We start from the raw sequence: 18,950 nt of genomic DNA, 5'->3' as shown, positions 1-18,950 counted from the left end.
GGAGCTAGGGTCTTGCCAACCAATCAGCATGTCTGGATTGGAAAGTAGGCGGGAGCTTCGTGTGGAGCTTTCTGCTGTCATACCGCTGGATGTGCAACTAAAATCAGTATGAATAAAAAGGCAATGAAACTAATTGTGTATTTAACAAATATTTTATCTGAAATATGAATCTGTATTTTTCTTTCTTTACTTTATGTAATTTTAAAAAATATTTTATATGTTTACCAATGATCTGCATTTTTTTTGCATACACATGGCTGTATAAAGAGAACTGTATACAGCATTGTTGCTCAATGACGCATGAAGCCAAATATGCCCTGACTACCGAGAGCAAAAGTTACCCGTATGTAGGCCCATGGAGCATGCGCAGTAGAGTCTCCCCCCCCCCATATCTCCGTTCTCGGCTCAATCAAATGAATGCAGAGAAAAAAACTCAACCTTTAAACCCTAATGATTTAAATGAGGCATATACAAGTGTTCGTACTGGATACTTGATTCAGTAAAACAAAAAATACCCGCTGACTTAAAGGCGTATCTTTCCCCAATGTAAGTCAATAGGGATAAAGTATTGTTTGCCCCAATGACGTCACAGAAGCTGTAGTACCACACTTTGGCCACTACGAGAACTTGCTTTAACGTCCGGCCCACTTCCTGGGCGGTTTGTGTCATACATGTTCCCGGCGCGTGAAGCGTTTCCTGCACTGGTGCATGGTGGTCGAACAGGAGGAATTGTTGGAAATTTTTCGGAGGTTAGTATATAAATTGGTTTTTTACCCAGTGTGCATTATTCCCACAGCCATCTCCGAGAGGCAGAGGGAGAGACGGGCTGTGAATGGGAGTCATAATACGGACGGGAAACGCAGTTTCAAGATGATTTTAAAATGACATCCAGCGATTCAAAATGCTTATGTTATCGTTAATTAGCTCCGTGTTGTTTCCTACTTATATGTGAGGCTAGGAGCTTCGTGCAGACAGCTAGCTAGCACCTTCAGCTGTCACAGAGCCACCTTAGACATATCAAGCTTAAATATATATATACTCTCATTAAAGTCACAACATGCACCATTAGTTTGCTAGTTAACCGCTTAAATAAAGTCGTGACAGTAGCACCGGGTCCGTTGGCGTAGTTAGCATTGTTGTTAGCATGGTGGCTAATAACCACCCTGCTCCGTTGTGACATATAGTTTCTGCTGTGAAATGAAAGAGGCTGGGTTTTGTTTTTACGGAAACACAGCGTTACTATACTTATGATAGTGTTTTATTACAGGGAGACCAATGTGGCAAGTCATAGTTGTGCTAACATCTTAGCTTGCTAGCCCCCCCTAAATGCTATATTCAAAATAACAAGCGCCAAACTATAATGACTGCAGTGCACATGTGTTTATTAATAATCATATTAAAGCCATCAGAAAATGAAATCAGCAGTGGTATAATATACAGTGCATAAACAATACTTATTTTACATTACATATTAAATCCATCTTAGAGGACTCATTTATAATAAGTCTTTAGGTACTTTACAAATGTAGACAAACGTATTAATAGATAGAAATATGAAATGTTTGACTATAACAGCAACTGTTTTGATCATGTTTTTGTCATGTTTTATACAAATATGTTTTGTTGATTGAATGTATTACATGTAAAGGTTTGCTGATTTAACTTTTGATAATTTCATAAAAAATATAATAATGATCATGTGGTTGTTCCAAACAACAACTTTGGGAAGGTGTCATTACAAACTAAACAATAAATTGATTATTAAAGATAATAATCACCAGAACAATCCATAATGACAATCATCATAAGTTAATAGTAAAAGATCTATTGATCTATTTTCAAGTTCCAGTTGATTAATGAGTTAACAAACAAACAAAAATAAATGAAAGTGAATGAACAACTAAAGAGTCAGGAAGCTTAGAGGAGGAAACAAAAAACAAACCCCCTTTTATGAGATATTCGGCCTAGTCAGTAAAAATAGGAAGGCATATCATTACATAACCTTACAGAAGACATTAAGGGATGCATAAAAAGCAAAACCAATGAATCAAGTATGTATGTATTGACTTGGTCTAATGCTTTTCAAATCAAGGTTCAAGATGATTTGCTAAGGGAAAGAGGAGTGCGGCCGTCTTAAACCAGAAGGTTGTTGGTTTGATCCCAGCCCATGCTGTCAACATGGGCCAGATCCTTAACCCTGAGTTGCTCAGTACAATGTGTTTGCATGTTAGCTTCCCTAGAGCATGTGGCACTGCTCTGTATGACTGAAGTGTGAAAGGGTGAATGATGACATCTATGTAAAGTGCTTTGAGGGGTCGTGAAGACTGGATAAAGCGCTATATAAGTACAGTCCATTTACAATTACTATTGTTAAAATGTACTGGTAGTTAAGATTTGGCATTATATATTGCATATTCGAATAATGCTCCAGTACTGAAAATGGTTTGGCTTATTTGAAGCTAACATAATTGCAGGATTCTTACTGTACAGAATTGATATTCTCATAGTTGATTATATGCTTGATAAAATGAAATGTTCTTAAATGAATGTGCATCAACACACCATCGGATGTCACATCTTTATCTTTAGTGCTTGTGTCATTATGCCTCCGTGCTAACTGGACCTGAGGACTTTCAGTTTAAGTTTAAAATGTGTCCCATGCTTGTGTCTCCACTCCAGCAGCTGAAGCATGCTCTTAGCCCAGATAAACCGGGACTCGCAGGGAATGGCAGAGTTTCACGATGCAGACGGGCAGCCGGTCACCCTCTGTCTGACGGAGGCCGTGACTGTTGGAGGTGAGATCCTTCAACTTGTTATTATGTTGCTATTAAATAAGACTAAATTATAATGAGTGAGTTTACCAGTCTCAGATTTTTGTCAACTATTCTGAAAGGCTATGGTACAGTATGATGCAGAAGCTAAACCAAAGTGTTGTAGGTTTTTTATGACGTACAAACTCAGTTCAAAATGTGAATCCATAACATGATGATATTCTTACTTAAAGATAATTCAAATATCTTCCCCAGATGGCGATCAGATAGAGAGCATGGACACGGTGAGTCTGCAGGCTGTCACTCTGGCAGATGGATCCACTGCATACATCCAGCACGACTCCAAGTCTTCGTTTTCGGACGGACAGATCATGGACGGCCAGGTGATCCAGCTGGAAGATGGATCTGCAGCCTACGTTCAGCACGTGTCGATGCCTAAAGGAGGTAAAAATACTCTGTTTATTTGTATTTAAAAAGGATGATTTAATGCCATCTTGTATGAGAAATTTCCAGAAAGTAAAGCAAAGCAGTGGTTAGTGTTGGTGAGGTTGTTTTGCCTCACTTTATGTTGTTTCCTGTTGCAGGAGGGGATAGTTTACAGCTTGAAGACGGACAAGCAGTTCAGCTAGAAGACGGAACAACAGCCTACATTCACACACCCAAAGGTAAGAAAGTTAGTTTATTGCAGCCCTGTCTTTCAGTTTTCTTATGCATTAAGTGATTTCATTCAAAGATACTGTAAGTTTGACAAGCCATGTAGGAAACCGTCCTTCCTCCTGAGTCAACACCATCTCAGTTTTCATACTGTAGCTCAGTTTCTCTCTCCACATGGTCACCACCCTTCTTGTTTCTGTGTAGATGCATACGAGCAGAGCGGCCTGCAGGAGGTGCAGCTGGAGGACGGCAGCACCGCCTACATCCAGCACACCATGCACATGCCGCAGTCCAACACCATCCTGGCCATCCAGGCCGACGGCACCATCGCTGACCTGCAGGGGGAGGCAACCGCCATCGACCCCGATACCATCAGCGTGCTGGAGCAGTACACCAAGGTGATCCTCAGGGTGCTGGTCTGGGAAACCTGTCATGTTGTCACAACTTTTAGTACTAGTTTTAATTTTTTACTCCAATTAATAAGCACAAACATCACAAATGCATCTTTCATAATCCTCCCTTGGTCGTGAATGGTCATAATTAAGAGTATATTATAACAGGAAGTGCCCTTTTCTCCTCCTGTCAGGTGGAGAATATAGAAAACCCCCTGGGGTCATACGGCAGAGTGGAAGCAGACAATGGCGTCCACATGCGGGTAAAAGTTTATTTTCTTCACTTTTCTTTAAATTCTCTTTCCAGGTTTACCAGTGTCATCTAATACATGTTTGTTTTTTGTTCAGATTGTAATACAGGGTCAAGAAAACAGGTCAGCCAGAGCCACAAACGTAGGAGAGAAATCTTTCCGCTGCGAGTACGACGGCTGTGGGAAGCTCTACACCACCGCCCACCATCTCAAGGTGAGTGTGTGTTCTGTGGTTGTGTTTGGCCTTGAAAAGAAAACGTTTTCTGTGTGGGATTGTTCCAAGATGGTAAAGTTGTGTTTGTTTGTCCTGCAGGTACATGAACGGTCGCACACTGGAGACAAACCGTACATCTGTGACTATCCTGGCTGCGGGAAGAAGTTTGCAACAGGTAGCTGTGGAGACAAAAACCTTTCTCACTGAACTGTCTCATTATCTTTTTGCTCGTTTCATTTTCTATGTTGTCATTTATTTACTATGTTGTTGATTCTGTACATACATTGTCTATTACACTTCTGTCTGAAGTTTGCCCTTCTAGTTGGTTACTGTGACTCTATGCTTTGATTAAACTTTGATGAAAATGCTATAATTACCATAATGACCTGACGAAAGGACTTCTTAAAATGAGGCTCCACTGCTGTAATGCTGCTACAGCAAATGATCATACAGAGAGTGTGTATTAACCAGGACTAAGGGTTTTTAACTGAATGTCAATAGTTCTTAATTTCTATTTGTTTTTTAAGGGTATGGACTGAAGAGTCACTCACGCACACACACGGGGGAGAAGCCATACAGATGTCAAGAGCTGAACTGCTGCAAGTCCTTCAAAACCTCTGGAGACCTTCAGAAACACACACGGACTCACACAGGTACAACACCAACGGCTATCATGGGGATATCATGTTATTACACCATGTGCTTCAAAAAGTGTGTCATTTTCTTAAATCAGGACTTTAACTGCGGTTGGCTTTTGCTGCGAGCTGAAATAAAACGTTTCTACCTTAAGGCTGTTTATTGAACAAAGAAGTAGTTTTGGTTTTAAAAAAACAAAACAAAAACAAGAGTCGTGCACAGCTGTTTTATGAAAGAACAGAGGTTGAAAACACATATTTTCCCAAAAAGCTACCAGAGGCCTGGAGGAGTTTGACGCACACACGATCATCATGAGAAGCATGACTCCGAGCATTTTAGCAACAGGATTTTAAAAGTTTGAATCTCATTGGGTTAGGGAATGATTTAAAAAAAAATGTTTACTCAGAATAAAAAAAGAACAACTTAAATTTAGAAAATGAAGGCTTGCCCCTTAATCCCTTAATCCCATTGCTTATGTGCAGGAGAGAAGCCTTTCAAATGTCCGGTGGACGGCTGCGGCCGCTCGTTTACAACTTCCAACATCCGCAAAGTTCACATCCGAACACACACCGGGGAGCGGCCGTACTACTGCTCCGAGCCCACCTGTGGACGCTCGTTCGCCAGCGCCACCAACTACAAAAACCACATGAGGATACACACTGGTGAGTTGCGTTTTTTCAAATGCTAAAGAGTTTGAGTACAGCCTGTACAAATGCATATCTGTGAAGCACTTTGTAAACATGGTTAAAAAAATACAAATAAAGGTTGTTATTATTTCTTCTTCCCCAGGAGAGAAACCTTACGTCTGCACAGTGCCTGGCTGTGAAAAGCGCTTCACAGAATACTCCAGCCTTTACAAACACCATGTGGTCCACACACCCTGCAAACCTTACAACTGCAACCACTGTGGGAAAACCTACAAGCAGATCTCCACCCTCGCCATGCACAAACGCACCGCACACAACGACACGGAGCCCATCGAGGAGGAGCAGGAGGCCTACTTTGAACCCCCGACAGGTCAGTGGGAATATAACATTAGAGATCATTTACCTTACAAAGTATTTCTTTTAAAAGGTATTCAAAGACAGGAACTATACACCTAAATTATAAAATACAACAAAAATAGTTAATAATCCGACTCATTAAATGCAGATTTATTGGAAAAGAGAATCTGAAGACTGGATGCTTTATTTTGTCCTAAATTTCTTTGGGATTAGGACGGATCCACAGAATAGTCGTCAACATACATTTTTAATCTCAAATTTTACTCGCCATTTAGATGCCATCGATGACCCAAACGTCAGCTACACGACGACGATTGTCGGTGCAGACGACTCCGGCTCGGAACAGCTCCCGATGGAAAGCTCGGAGATGATTGGTCACCAACACGTTGCCTTGGTCACGCAGGAGGACGGAACACAGCAGCAGGTAGCGGAAGTCGATGACATCACAACATTTGAAATTCATGAAAGTTCCGAGGACTGAAACTGGCCGTTAAATCCCGTTAAATCGGTGTCAATGAAAACATTTACAACGGCGTGAAAATATCTGTCATAAAAGTTTTGTGTTTTTTTACAACATGTTTACACATCCCTATGTCCTCTCTCCTCAGGTGAGTATCTCTGAAGCAGACCTACAAGCTATGGGTGGAACGATCACCATGGTAACCCAAGAAGGCACCACCATTACGATCCCGGCACACGAGCTGGCGACGCAAGGTGCTCACGCGGTGACCATGGTAACGACGGACGGCTCAGATGAACAGGTAAATTGGTTCATAAATATTGTTTGAAAAAAAAGCTGTACTTTTTTTTGTTTTTTAGTTTTTGATTAACTGAAATGAGACAGACGCTTCACTTGTTCTAAGCCTTTTTGTTGGAAATTCATCCTTTAATGCTTCACAACACAGTACCGTGTCGGCACCATATTAATAAGGTTTATCAGACACCAAAAATGCATTTTACACTGCTGCAACATTTTGTTTTATTGGATAAATATAGGTTATTTTTCCATTTGGTACAAAACAAAGTATTCTACCTTTTTCTCTCAAGCTTTGCAAATACAGTGAACCTCACTTATGTCTAAAAATATGAAGTTCAATACAAAAAGTAACTTGCTCTGGAAAATGCATTTTACAAATCTTTTAAATAGGTTACTAATTGTGGTCATGCACCAGTTAATTTCTAACCCAACACCATAGCAGATGATTGATCAGTAAACATGTCTGTGTCGCCCTCAGGTGGCCATCATGACTCCGGACATGGCGGCGTTCCAGACGGTGGAGGAGTCGGGATACAGCCAGGAGCATGATGACATTCATCCCGTCACGTTACTAGCCACATCTAACGGCACTCACATCGCTGTGCAGGTTGGTAGACCCACTCCGTAGGAGGGAATGAATGGTGGGGTGAGTTTCATTCGGTGGAATTACTTAGTTTACCAGAGGAGGAAGACGACTGGAGACAGCTGTGCTGCAGTAAATCTGTTAAAATGGATAACGGACGACAAGAGCCAGTTAAACTCAGAGATCAATAATTGATAGTGATCCCATGAGAGGTGGAATAAGTTCTCAGATCATTTTTAAGTAAAAGAAGCAATACGAAATTAAAATAAAAGTCCTACATCCTACAAAAGTATTGGCATCAAAATATACTTGGAGGTGCTTGTTATGTTACATTTCCAAATCAATATAGTAAATTACTGGACTTTTGATTCTCCTATGTTTCTATCACAGCTGGTAAAAGTAACAGCAGATAATTGCAATGAGTAAAAAGTAAAAATAGGTTCAATAAAAAAAAACTACAAGCACCAGTTAATGTGTTGGAACACATCACTGATCACTACTTAAAAACAAGTTCAAAATAACCCGCCTCAGTGTGAGGTTTATGTCGAGGGACTTCCCCATGTTCACCCCCGAACAGAAAAGCTGTTTGTCTAAACGGGCACATTTTACAATTTCTGTTAAATTCTCCACGGGATACAGAGCCTGAATCTCTGAATGCAACCACAAGGTCGCTGAGGATGAATAGAGGAGTTTAACTTGAGCAAAAACAATAATTAAATGCTCAAGTTGCGCTGTAAAATAGCTGCCCACTGCTCCTAGCTAGGATGGGTTAAAAATAGAGATCAAATTTCACTGTGTGTGCTGTGTGCATGTATGTGTGACAATTAAAGAGGGTTTCATCCTCCGGTTCTAACGTCTGACCTGAGCTCCTCCTGTCAGAAACGTTAGAAAACATCTATCACCTTAAAAAAACAACAGACTTCTCACACCTACTACTACTAAACTACTCTAATTACAACAATGAATGTGTGACAGGGGACTACGGATCAACTCTACTTCACATACATTCAGACCTCAGAATAAACTGACAATAAGGTAGAAGCTGCTTTTTAATTAGTCCTGCAATTGCTTTTGTTTTTGCCCAAAACTCCTCTTAAGTGTTCTGCTGTGTAATATGAAACTCAATATGAAACTGACAGGAGTTAATATGAAACTGACGGGAGTTTCAAGAAGCGCTGTACTTTTGATTATTAAATAACCCCCCCCCAAAAAAATCCACAACAACAAACAAAAAACCTCCCCAGATCCCACCCTGTTGATCTATTTGCTTAAACGCTTAATAATAAAGGCATTGGTGGGTGGGGGCTCAGCCCTCTCTCTGCAGCATTTGTCTAGGGATTAAATTAAAAACCAAATCAAACAACATGCTGGATGTGTGACTTTACATGTAATCTATGTTAATGGTGACTTAAAACAGAAACACGCTGCTGCAAAAACTGTTTTAAGTTGAGGCGTATTTCTTAAATATGCCATATCACTAAAAGCAGAAGGAAATTACAGGAAGTGACACATCAGAGGCAGTGTTAGCATTAGTGAGGTTATGATGTAACGACAAACTGACCCACCACTTAATTTAAGGTGATAATCCTAATTCACTCAAATATACATGCATTTAACTTCAGGGTTTGTATACATATATGGTTAGCACTTGAAAATGCAAATGCTTAGTTGAAACCGGTATGTTTTAACGTAGGAATGTACTTTAATATTTCTATATTAAGATCCCCTACTCACGAAAATGGTCAAAACACTTCTTAAAAATAATCAAACTGGTGAATTTACGTTGAGTTCTGTTGGTAGAAACTAATGCTGTTCTCACATTTGTGTTGTTGTTGTACTAATGCTTAAGTTGTGATAATAAAGGCTTTAGTGTACTGGATATACGCTTGAATTTACCCACGGGGATTAATAAAGGTACATCTTACCTTATATTTTCGATTTAGGTACCTTGAAAGTGCTTGAAACTTACTCTTAAAAGTTTGTAAAGACCCTGTTTTTACATATTGTGTTTAATACTATATTAGGTATTCAGGGCTCAAAACCCCTGAGGGTCTATGATCACATCACAGGATGCTGGTCTCATGCCTTTTATTCCTCCTGAAAAACACTGTTTTCTTCCCCCCCCCCCCCCTTCTGCCTTTTTCTGTCATGTTAATTACAAAGCAAACACTCTTTAACCTCTTACCATGTGATGATCATCAGTGAGATTCAGCAGCCTGAAACACAGTCAGAGGTGGTATTGTGTTTTAAAGCGTATCAGTAAATCAGTGGTAGTGACCGATTTAACAGAGGTTTTCAAAATGTTATGTTTGCATAACATTTGGTTTCCTTCTTCTCTCTGTAGCTCAGTGATCAGCCCTCACTGGAGGAAGCCATCAGGATAGCATCGAGAATACAGCAAGGAGAGTCTCCGGGCCTGGACGATTGATGCGCTCATTATGGACTATGATATAGCATCAACAAAAACGTCTAAAATGGACAATATATCGACGAGAGAAATCACGTGTCTTCCTCCCATGTTTTTCTTTTTTGTCTTTCCACAAGAGGACTTAGCTTTTATGTGTACATAGGATTTTGATAACTGGAGCTCTGCTATATGCTATTTTGTCCCTCGACCAAAAAAAAAGTCAGAGGGGAAAATGCTTTCTAATGTTTATGGTGCGACGTGTACAGCTAATGCTATTTCTAATTAAAAAGAAATTGTGTGATTATAGGACTGTACTTGATTTTAAAAAACTCATGAGTTAAACATACCATTCCTACAGCAAATAAATATTACAAGCATTTATTTATAGGTTCAGTAAAGGATTACATGTCACAAAATGTAATTTAAGGTGTTCTGGGGCATTAAATATGTAGTAGAGGTCAGAGTGACTGAATTCCGTCAAAAAATAATATTTTAAAAAATGAACACTGGCCATTTTGCATTTTATATCCAATGACAAATGTGTTTAACAAATGACAAAAACTGTTAAACTTATAAAATAGTTTTACACTGATGTGCTTTTATGCAATTTGATTTTCTTGCAAAGGAGTATATGATAGTTTTCCTACGTTTGCAAAACTAAAGATCAGAAAACTTTCCCACCTGAACATATATTATATGAAAACTGTATTTTTACTTAAGCAAAAGAAGCCATATTCAAGATTTCACTTAAATACAAAAATATTTTCACTTAAATATTTACATAAAAGTACAGAAAATTATATATTATATATAAGTAAATATTTGCAAGACTTTAACTTGTATTTCTATACTGGTAAAGCTGCTTTTTAGTCAAATGTGTATGCTATGGGAGGTCAGAATATGACACAATACGAACTATGAAATAAATCCATCAATAAATGTTTAAATAAATAATCAAATAAAATAATATTGATGATAGAATATATAGATGATGAAATATTATTTGACCACTTCTTCTAAATATAAAGTATGTGTTTGAGATCTGTGTCTTCTATAAACTGATCAGAGGCGGGTGTTTATTCAAATTGATCTTCGCTCTTTGTATCGATCGCGGCTCCATTGATCATGCGGTCTGAATAAAGGACGCATTGTCTCGGGGGTAATTTTAATTGTTGACTCCTGCAGAGACTTGAAAGGCAACGCGGCTTTTCGCGCCATATTGCTGCTGTTCCACCGATGACGTAACCCTCCCCGAGGCTCCTCTGGAACGCCCATCTTTCAAAAATCGGAGGAGTGCTCTGATTGGCCGCCGCGGAGCATGTGACCAACGGTCGCGGGAAGTCCTTTGCCACGCGCGTGATGGGAAGAGCCGCCTAGTTCTTCTTGACTCATTCAAACTTTTTTTCATGTAAATATTGATCTGGTTTTATTGCAGAACGACTTGTTTCTGTGTCCGTGAGACATCGTGAAGTGACGGATACCGATACCCGACTTGACCGGGTAGTTTCTGTTTGTTTTTACTTTCTTTGGGACGGTGACTACTAGCTAGCCGACTCCATTTCTCACAGTTGGAGGGGCGTGTTGGAGTTAGCAAACAAGCTAACTTTTCCTGGGATCTAACGGACTTTTACAGTATTAACGGTCGCTTTTGAACACGGTCTTTTTTCACTCGATACCTTTTTATATTGAGGTAGTGAGAAGTTCACTGTGTGTTTTTGCTACTACACACAGTAGCGGGGGTTCAATCGGGGGATTTTCCCGTCGACGTCGCCGGGGTTTAAATCCTAAAAGAAAATGTCGAGCTACACTCGCCATCGGCGCGGATCTCCGTCTCCTAAAACGGTACCAATCCGACAAAAACTACAGTTCACCTCCAGCGACGGGGAGGACGAACCCATAGAGGACGTAAACAACAGCACTGGGGGGGAGTCCGGCTTCACGGAGATGGATTCCCCGATGCCAGTGCGCCGGGACACTGTGGATAAGCGCCTGGAGGGCAGCAGCAGCCCCCTGAACCAGTCCTGCGGGGACGACGACGTGGAGCTGTGGGACGAGGAGAGCTTTGGCTCCCCGTCTCACCTGGGGTCCCCGAGCAGCGTGATTTTCGCTCACTGCTCCCCGTCTCCGAGGAAGACATCCCGGCTGTACCGAGGCTCCCCGGACCGGTCATACGTGCAGGACGACGGGGAAGCATCCAGCTCCCCGATCCCTGACTGCCCCGACACACCTCCACACAAAACCTTCAGAAAACTAAGACTCTTTGACACACCGCACACACCAAAGGTAGGTTTTGTATGTTGTAGAGATACTACTTATAAATCACTATCAAACTGAATAGTCTTTTAGATGCAAAAATAAAGCAAGTTTCAGACACTTTGATTTCTGTTTTTGAAAACTACCACAAGCTTATGGTGCTAGAAGAGCTTAAAAGGGGTTTTTATTTGTCTTACAATGTGTGTAAAAAGCCTGTTATTGATCAAATACTAGTATGTAAGTTAGTGGTTTAGTTGAGATTATTAACAAATGACCCAAATGTTAGCCTTTGACACCCTTTTACCCTTTTTAGGTGAAGTTATGATCTTGCATAACAGCTCCACAAAATGTTCTCCTCTTAGTGTGTTGGCACATTGAAGTGGCTGCTTCTGGATCGTGTCATGTGTTAAATAGGAAAGGAAAACAAGTGAAACAACTCTTACACAGACCTGGTACTTTTTTGAATTCCGTAGGCTTGAATTCGACTTAAAACACGTGTACAAAGCCTGCTATTGATACACGAACCTTTTGGAACTATATTGTTTGCATGGGACACCCTTTTAACATGGTCAGCTTCCACAAGCATTTTAGAGTAACGTTTCTCCTCTTAATTTGTTTGCACATTGATTTGGCTGCTTCTGGATCATGTGATGTGTTAAATGGGAAAGAAAACCAATAGCAAAACAAAGCATATGCAAACAAACCAGGTCATGTTTTTTTTTGAATTCCTAAGGATACTTGTGCTATGTGGGCTCACCAGTTAATGTGTAACTGTGTTCTTACATAATGCTCCTTCTGTACTGTCAGGGGATTTGGAGACATGGAGTTTAATGCCTGAGCATGTTTTTCTTTCTGATTACACAACATGTATCTTTTTAATCACCACATTTGCAACCAGGATATTCCACAATACTAATATTTCAGAACCATATACTGTCTGTAAGTTTGGGCTTCCTTTTACTTTCCTTCCCTAATACACATCACACAATTGGACCTAGCTTCATAAGACTTTCCTTGTTTAAATATTAGAAGATGGTCTGCTTCTAGATATCTGCTTTTCTCCTCTCCACTGCAAAGTAATAACCAAAGCACTAAATCTAGCTCCCTTTTTAAAAACTTTTTTTTTGCAGAGTTTGCTTTCCAAAGCCAGGAGCTCTGGGTCGGGGTCGTCCAGCAGGAGAGTTGCCCTGTTCAAGAATGTGGAGCCTTCAGGAAAGTCTCTCACAGACAGCAGCAGGAGACAGCAGACACCGCTGGTCAACTTTAACCCTTTCACCCCCGACTCCCTGCTCATACAGTCCGCCACACAGCACAGGAACAGGAAGAGAGCGCACTGGAATGAGTGAGTTTTGAAAGAAATCCCTGTCGACTTTAGAGGGAGGTCTATCCGAAAAAAGGGCTGGAAATAATTAAAACCACTTGCCTGGCTTGGATTTTTAAATAAATTGCTTGATATTTAGATTTTATAGGAAGCCACATGTATTAAAAAATGGGAAACACATTTTTAAAAGTTTGTTGTTATGCTTGATTGGCCACTCTTCTTTCAAATAATGTAATGAAGCATAGACATGATGCACTTTAATACAAATTTAAAGTGTATGGATAAGTGCAATAATAAGTGTCGTGTACTGTTTATAAAAAAGTAATTTAGCACGTGTTTAGGTGCGTTTAAAGCTTGTAAATGCACATTGAAATGCCTAAAATATGCATGATTCTTTATCTTAAGTAAAGGTGTAACGACCCCTTACCACACACTGATTGTATTTTTTTTTCAAAATGGCTGGGGGGGAGTTGACCAGCTGCAGCCCATAATATTTTGGTTCCACATGTCCTTGTTGGTTTTGGTTGAATAACTATTAAATAGAGTTGAAGTGAAACCTGTTGACCGTTGACCAGCTGAACCAGTCCACCTTCTAATCTCTGGCTCAGATCAGACCCATTGTTATAACCAGATACCTTAAAGCCCTTAACTGAGGGTGGGGGTGGGGGGGGGGTTTTGGCTGGAAATCAAGACCTCATGGTTACTGCTGAACTGACATGTGCTCCTGAAGTCCCCTCCCACCCCCACTCACTGCTGCCCCCCACCCCTCTCACTGCTGCCCCCTGCTGTACAGAATGCTAAACAACAACATCCCCTTGTCTTTTATCTTCCAGCTCCTGTGGAGAAGACATGGAGGCGAGTGACGGAGAGGGAGAGGAGGAATTGTTTCCCCCATCAAAGGTAATTAATTATTCCTTATGTGATTTGTTTTAATTAAATACAGTCGGGAATATAGTACATTTATTTCCCTTCCACCGGAACTTTTTGCAGGAAGTTTTTTCTTGAACTTTGTTTTGGAGATGGAGCTCATTTAGTTTGTGGCATCGAGACCTGTGCTAAATGACTCTGGTGACATATTGGAGACATTAATGTTAAATAAATGTTTTCTTTTTTCCTTCAGAGGCTCACCATGATGGAGAGCAACATGATGTCTCGGTATGTCTCAGAGTTTCTGGAGCTGGAGAAAATCGGCTGTGGAGAGTTCGGAGCCGTGTTCAAGTGTGTGAAGAGACTCGATGGCTGCATCTACGCCATCAAGAGATCCAAGAAACCTCTGGCAGGATCCATAGACGAGTAAGTTCACTCTGTAAAAAGGGAAATTACCAAGAGTACATGATGCCCCCTCGTTAGAAGTTGTTTTTCCAAAAGAGTCTAGACTCCATTTCTTCACCTCCATTATCAAAATGTTCTCCAGATGTTCCTTTAATTAAAACCCTCCGTTCCCTCCTTGCAGACAGAACGCCTTGCGGGAGGTTTACGCCCATGCCGTGCTGGGTCAGCACCCCCACGTGGTCCGATATTACTCTGCCTGGGCGGAGGACGACCACATGCTGATCCAAAACGAGTACTGCAACGGCGGCACGCTGTCCGACGCCATCGCAGAAAACTACAGGAGGCTCAGCTACCTCACGGAGCTTGAGCTGAAGGATCTGCTGCTGCAGGTCACACGGGGACTCAAATACATCCACTCCACCTCACTGGTGCACATGGACATCAAGCCCAGTGAGTGTTTGAAATAATCCACATGGTGGTGAAATGTGGGACGTATATTTTTCCTAACAAATATTGTGAGAAATAGTTTTGGTCTGAAACTAATGTAACGTCTTTGTTTTAGGCAACATCTTTATCTCTCGGAAGACTGTATCCAGCTGCGATGACTGTGATGATGAAGAAGGGATGACCACCAGCGTCGTCTACAAAATAGGTAAGGTTCTTCCACTTATTATGTGATTTATTTACATCTTTTTGTTGGGTTCTTTAAGTGTAAAATGCACACTTAAACAATAGGAAGAAGATTTTAAAGTACAGGTAGAAGATGTTTCAAAAATAGAACAAATACACTTATGTAGATGTTGTATAAATCAATAGTACTAGTAAATTGCATTTAATCCAGTATACTTTGTGGGAAGGGGTTGATAAAGGGTTGCCGATGGTGGTCAAACTTGTTGTAACATTTTCCTTTTACTTCAATGTGATAATAAGATTGTCGTGACTCTAATCAGTTCTCTCGATCTCCTCTCTCAAGGTGATCTCGGTCATGTGACTCGGGTGAACAATCCTCAAGTGGAGGAAGGGGACAGCCGGTACCTCGCCAACGAAGTCTTACAAGAGGTTTGTCATCTTACTTCAAAAAACGGCCTTTCATCTTTTCATTAAGTCGAGCTTTTCAGTGGTGATGACACTCCTCCTCTTATCGTTCGCAGGACTACAGTAAGTTGACGAAGGCGGACATCTTTGCTCTGGCTCTGACCGTCGTCAGCGCGTCGGGAGCCGAGCCGCTTCCCACCAACGGAGACAAATGGCACGAGATCCGACAGGGAAAACTTCCCAACATCCCACAAGTACTTTCTCCAGACTTCCTCAGTCTGCTCAAGGTAAAAGTGTAAACACGTCCTTCTTGTGTTTCTATGCTTTGTTTACCTCCACTCTGTGTCTGCATGTTGCTGATGTGTTTTCAAATGTTTATAGAAAAATACCACGAACGTTTATACCTAATATTATCTTCTTTTTTTTGTCCTGCAGCTGATGATCCACCCCGACCCCAGCAGACGTCCGTCCACGTCGGAGCTCATCAAACACCCGGTGCTGCTCACGGCGGCGAGGATGAGCGCCGACCAGCTGCGAGTCGAGCTCAACGCTGAGAAGTTCAAGAACGCTCTGCTACAGAAGTAAATCTGGAGCAGAAATGATTGTGCAGGCCTTACTAACTTACAGACCTAAATTTCATTGGATTTTTCACTGAGAAAATAACCACAGTATAGCATATTTGTGGCCCTGGTTAAGTCAAAGAAACTCCTCCCGTCTCCATCACTAACCGAACATCTTTTTCCTCCTCAGAGAGCTGAAGAAGGCGCAGCAGGCCCGAGCTGCAGCGGAGGAAAAGGTTTTATCCACCGACCGGATCCTGACCCGCTCCACGGTCCTTCCGAACCCCCGAACCTCCAGACTCATTGGCAAGAAGATGAACCGCTCCGTCAGCCTCACCATCTACTGAGACTGAAACACAAAGGCTCATGTACCTTCTTCAATCATAAATTCAGATGTAGCGCCATCGTAGCTCACATGTTCCCGGGATCGAATCCAGCCCGCAGACCGCCTGTCTTTGGGCTTCTGCAGAAACGCTGAAAGGATAAACTTTAGGGAGAAAGAACCCTGTTGGATTGGATCTGTCTCTTTAGCTTTCTTTCCGAGGAGACCCCCGTAACTGTAGAACTCGATAAACTGTCATTGCCAACGTAGTTCAACCTAATACTTTCCCAATGGACTTAAGACAAAGAAACCGGCATCCCTGAAAGGTAGCTACTTTACCTTTTCCGCACTCTGTCATCCCCTGCAAACTCCACCTGCTGAGACTTTAACCACAACAGGAAGTGAAACACAAAGGCTCAAGGACCTCTTTAATCAGATATTGACAGGCAGCCTCTGTCTTTGGTGTACGGTAGAAACTCAACGTAGCTACTTTACGTTTTTCCACACTCATTCATTCCTCTGAGTAGACGTCAGGCTCTCTCTCTGTTTCTGTCCTTGCACTTCCCTCGAACAAGCCGAACCGCCTCCTCTTCAGTGTGAATGTACTTTTCCGTGCGCACCTTACTGCCTGTCGAACGCCTGATGCGGGGTACCTGAGGGGTCTGAGGATTTCTGTGTTTGTAATGGAGCACTTTGGAGGCAACATCTGGAACTTGCCAGACTTTGTTTGTTTAAAAATAAATACTGCTGCTATTGATGTTTGTGTGTATCAGGGTTGGATCGTTCTAGAGGTCATTGGCTCTTATTTTGAAGAAGCAGGAGACCGTTTTCCACCAAACGGTCCCCCCCCCCCCCATGTAATCCAATCGGATGGAGAATGGATCATGCCATGTGAGGAAAATCATCACTTTGAGCTCTCTCATGATCTGTGACGTTAACGTGTGTTTTTCTCGGTGCTGCCAACCCTGCCTGTAGCATTAGAACAATCATCGTCCTGTTCTTTACGTTCTCATTTGTTTTGTTTTTATTTCCTCACTGCTTGTCTTTAATTACTGTTTAGAAAAGTATTCCTCATCTTTTTTTTGTTCTAACACAAAACAACGTTTCTGTCGTTGTAACCTTGTACATATGTTCTCTAAATAAATTCTCACCATCTTCACTTTGTGTTGTTGAAGGATCTTTACTTTGAAACAATGGAAGTCTGTCAAATTACAGTATATATATAGAGTTGTTTTAGTCGCAATGCAATTAGAATCCATTATGGGACATTATGTTGAAAACAATTCTTGCTATGTTTTAATTAGTCAGTGTAGGATGTAAAAAAACAACAGTGTTTGTTTTTAAGTACAAAAAATGTCAAATATATAGAATAAACATGTATAGTACATTTAAAACATCTGAAGAAATAACGGTATAGCATTATAGTATGTCAAAAAGTCAGTACTGGTATAGCATGTTTTCAAAATAACATACTAAGCATGTCGAAAAAAATGTAGTATGTAGGACATACAGTGGGGCAAAAAAGTATTTAGTCAGCCACCAATTGTGCAAGTTCTCCCATTTAAAAAGATGAGAGAGGCCTGCAATTTTTATCATAGGTATACCTCAACTATGAGAGACAGAATGAGAAAAGAAAATCCAGGAAATCACATTGTAGGATTTTTAAAGAATTTATTTTCAAATGATTGTGGAAAATAAGTATTTGGTCAATAACAAAAGTTCATCTCAATACTTTGTTATATACCCTTTGTTGGCAATGACAGAGGTCAAACGTTTTCTGTAAGTCTTCACAAGGTTTCCACACACTGTTGCTGGTATTTTGGCCCATTCCTCCATGCAGATCTCCTCTAAAGCAGTGAGGTTTTGGGGCTGTCGCTGGGCAACACAGACTTTCAACTCCCTCCAAAGATTTTCTATGGGGTTGAGATCTGGAGACTGGCTAGACCACTCCAGGACCTTGAAATGCTTCTTACGAAGCCACTCCTTCGTTGCCCTGGCGGTGTGTTTGGGATCATTGTCATGCTGAAAGACCCAGCCACGCTTCATCTTCAGTGCCCTTGCTGATGGAAGGAGGTTTTCACTCAAAATCTCACGATACATGGCCCCATTCATTCTTTCCTTTACACGGATCAGTCGTCCTGGTCCCTTTGCAGAAAAACAGCCCCAAAGCATGATGTTTCCACCCCCATGCTTCACAGTAGGTATGGTGTTCTTTGGAGGCAACTCTGCATTCTTTCTCCTCCAAACACGACGAGTTGAGTTTTTACCAAAAAGTTCTATTTTGGTTTCTTCTGACCATATGACATTCTCCCAATCCTCTTCTGGATCATCCAAATGCCCTCTAGCAAACTTCAGACGGGCCTGGACATGTACTGGCTTAAGCAGGGGGACACGTCTGGAACTGCAGGATTTAAGTCCCTGGCGGCGTAGTGTGTTACTGATGGTAGCCTCTGTTACTTTGGTCCCAGCTCTCTGCAGGTCATTCACTAGGTCCCCCCGTGTGGTTCTGGGATTTTTG

At 41.3% G+C, this 18,950-nt stretch overlaps 2 protein-coding genes across 5 annotated transcripts; both read left to right on the top strand.

The window, feature by feature from the left end:
- The first annotated feature begins 675 nt into the window (after nucleotides 1–675).
- Nucleotides 676–9,975, top strand: znf143b (zinc finger protein 143b). Of its 4 annotated transcripts, none has more exons than XM_063909945.1 (15): nucleotides 676–749; nucleotides 2,680–2,795; nucleotides 3,027–3,215; nucleotides 3,356–3,436; nucleotides 3,630–3,823; nucleotides 4,012–4,080; nucleotides 4,166–4,282; nucleotides 4,382–4,457; nucleotides 4,810–4,935; nucleotides 5,401–5,580; nucleotides 5,708–5,935; nucleotides 6,198–6,346; nucleotides 6,531–6,683; nucleotides 7,158–7,286; nucleotides 9,607–9,975. In XM_063909945.1, the coding sequence occupies exons 2-15, from the start codon at nucleotides 2,690–2,692 to the stop codon at nucleotides 9,688–9,690; spliced, it is 1,881 nt and encodes a 626-aa protein (XP_063766015.1). In that variant the 5' UTR covers nucleotides 676–749; nucleotides 2,680–2,689; the 3' UTR covers nucleotides 9,691–9,975. The 4 variants fall into 4 exon arrangements, with proteins under 4 accessions (XP_063766015.1, XP_063766031.1, XP_063766039.1 ...); XM_063909961.1 differs by having other exon boundaries at nucleotides 715–749; nucleotides 2,683–2,795; XM_063909953.1 differs by lacking the exon at nucleotides 676–749 and adding an exon at nucleotides 777–2,145.
- A 1,028-nt stretch (nucleotides 9,976–11,003) lies between these two features.
- wee1 (WEE1 G2 checkpoint kinase) lies at nucleotides 11,004–17,591 on the top strand. Its single transcript, XM_063897548.1, has 10 exons — nucleotides 11,004–11,952; nucleotides 13,053–13,264; nucleotides 14,077–14,143; nucleotides 14,364–14,536; nucleotides 14,697–14,965; nucleotides 15,078–15,167; nucleotides 15,489–15,574; nucleotides 15,667–15,837; nucleotides 15,986–16,131; nucleotides 16,301–17,591. The coding sequence occupies exons 1-10, from the start codon at nucleotides 11,464–11,466 to the stop codon at nucleotides 16,455–16,457; spliced, it is 1,860 nt and encodes a 619-aa protein (XP_063753618.1). The 5' UTR covers nucleotides 11,004–11,463; the 3' UTR covers nucleotides 16,458–17,591.
- Nucleotides 17,592–18,950: the final 1,359 nt, after the last annotated feature.

The sequence above is a fragment of the Eleginops maclovinus genome, chromosome 2, assembly GCF_036324505.1.
Source record: "Eleginops maclovinus isolate JMC-PN-2008 ecotype Puerto Natales chromosome 2, JC_Emac_rtc_rv5, whole genome shotgun sequence".
NCBI lineage: Eukaryota > Metazoa > Chordata > Actinopteri > Perciformes > Eleginopidae > Eleginops > Eleginops maclovinus.
Note: the sequence above shows the minus strand (reverse complement) of the source record. Positions and strands in the feature narration are given on the sequence as shown.

Coding starts and splice junctions, on each gene's coding strand:
- znf143b (XM_063909945.1), top strand. CDS start 2,690: ATGCTCTTAGCCCAGATAAACCGGGACTCGCAGGGAATGGCAGAGTTT. Junction 4,081..4,165: donor ACAATGGCGTCCACATGCGG/GTAAAAGTTTAT, acceptor TTTTTTGTTCAG/ATTGTAATACAGGGTCAAGA. Junction 7,287..9,606: donor GCACTCACATCGCTGTGCAG/GTTGGTAGACCC, acceptor TTCTCTCTGTAG/CTCAGTGATCAGCCCTCACT.
- wee1 (XM_063897548.1), top strand. CDS start 11,464: ATGTCGAGCTACACTCGCCATCGGCGCGGATCTCCGTCTCCTAAAACG. Junction 11,953..13,052: donor ACACACCGCACACACCAAAG/GTAGGTTTTGTA, acceptor TTTTTTTTGCAG/AGTTTGCTTTCCAAAGCCAG. Junction 15,575..15,666: donor CCAACGAAGTCTTACAAGAG/GTTTGTCATCTT, acceptor TATCGTTCGCAG/GACTACAGTAAGTTGACGAA.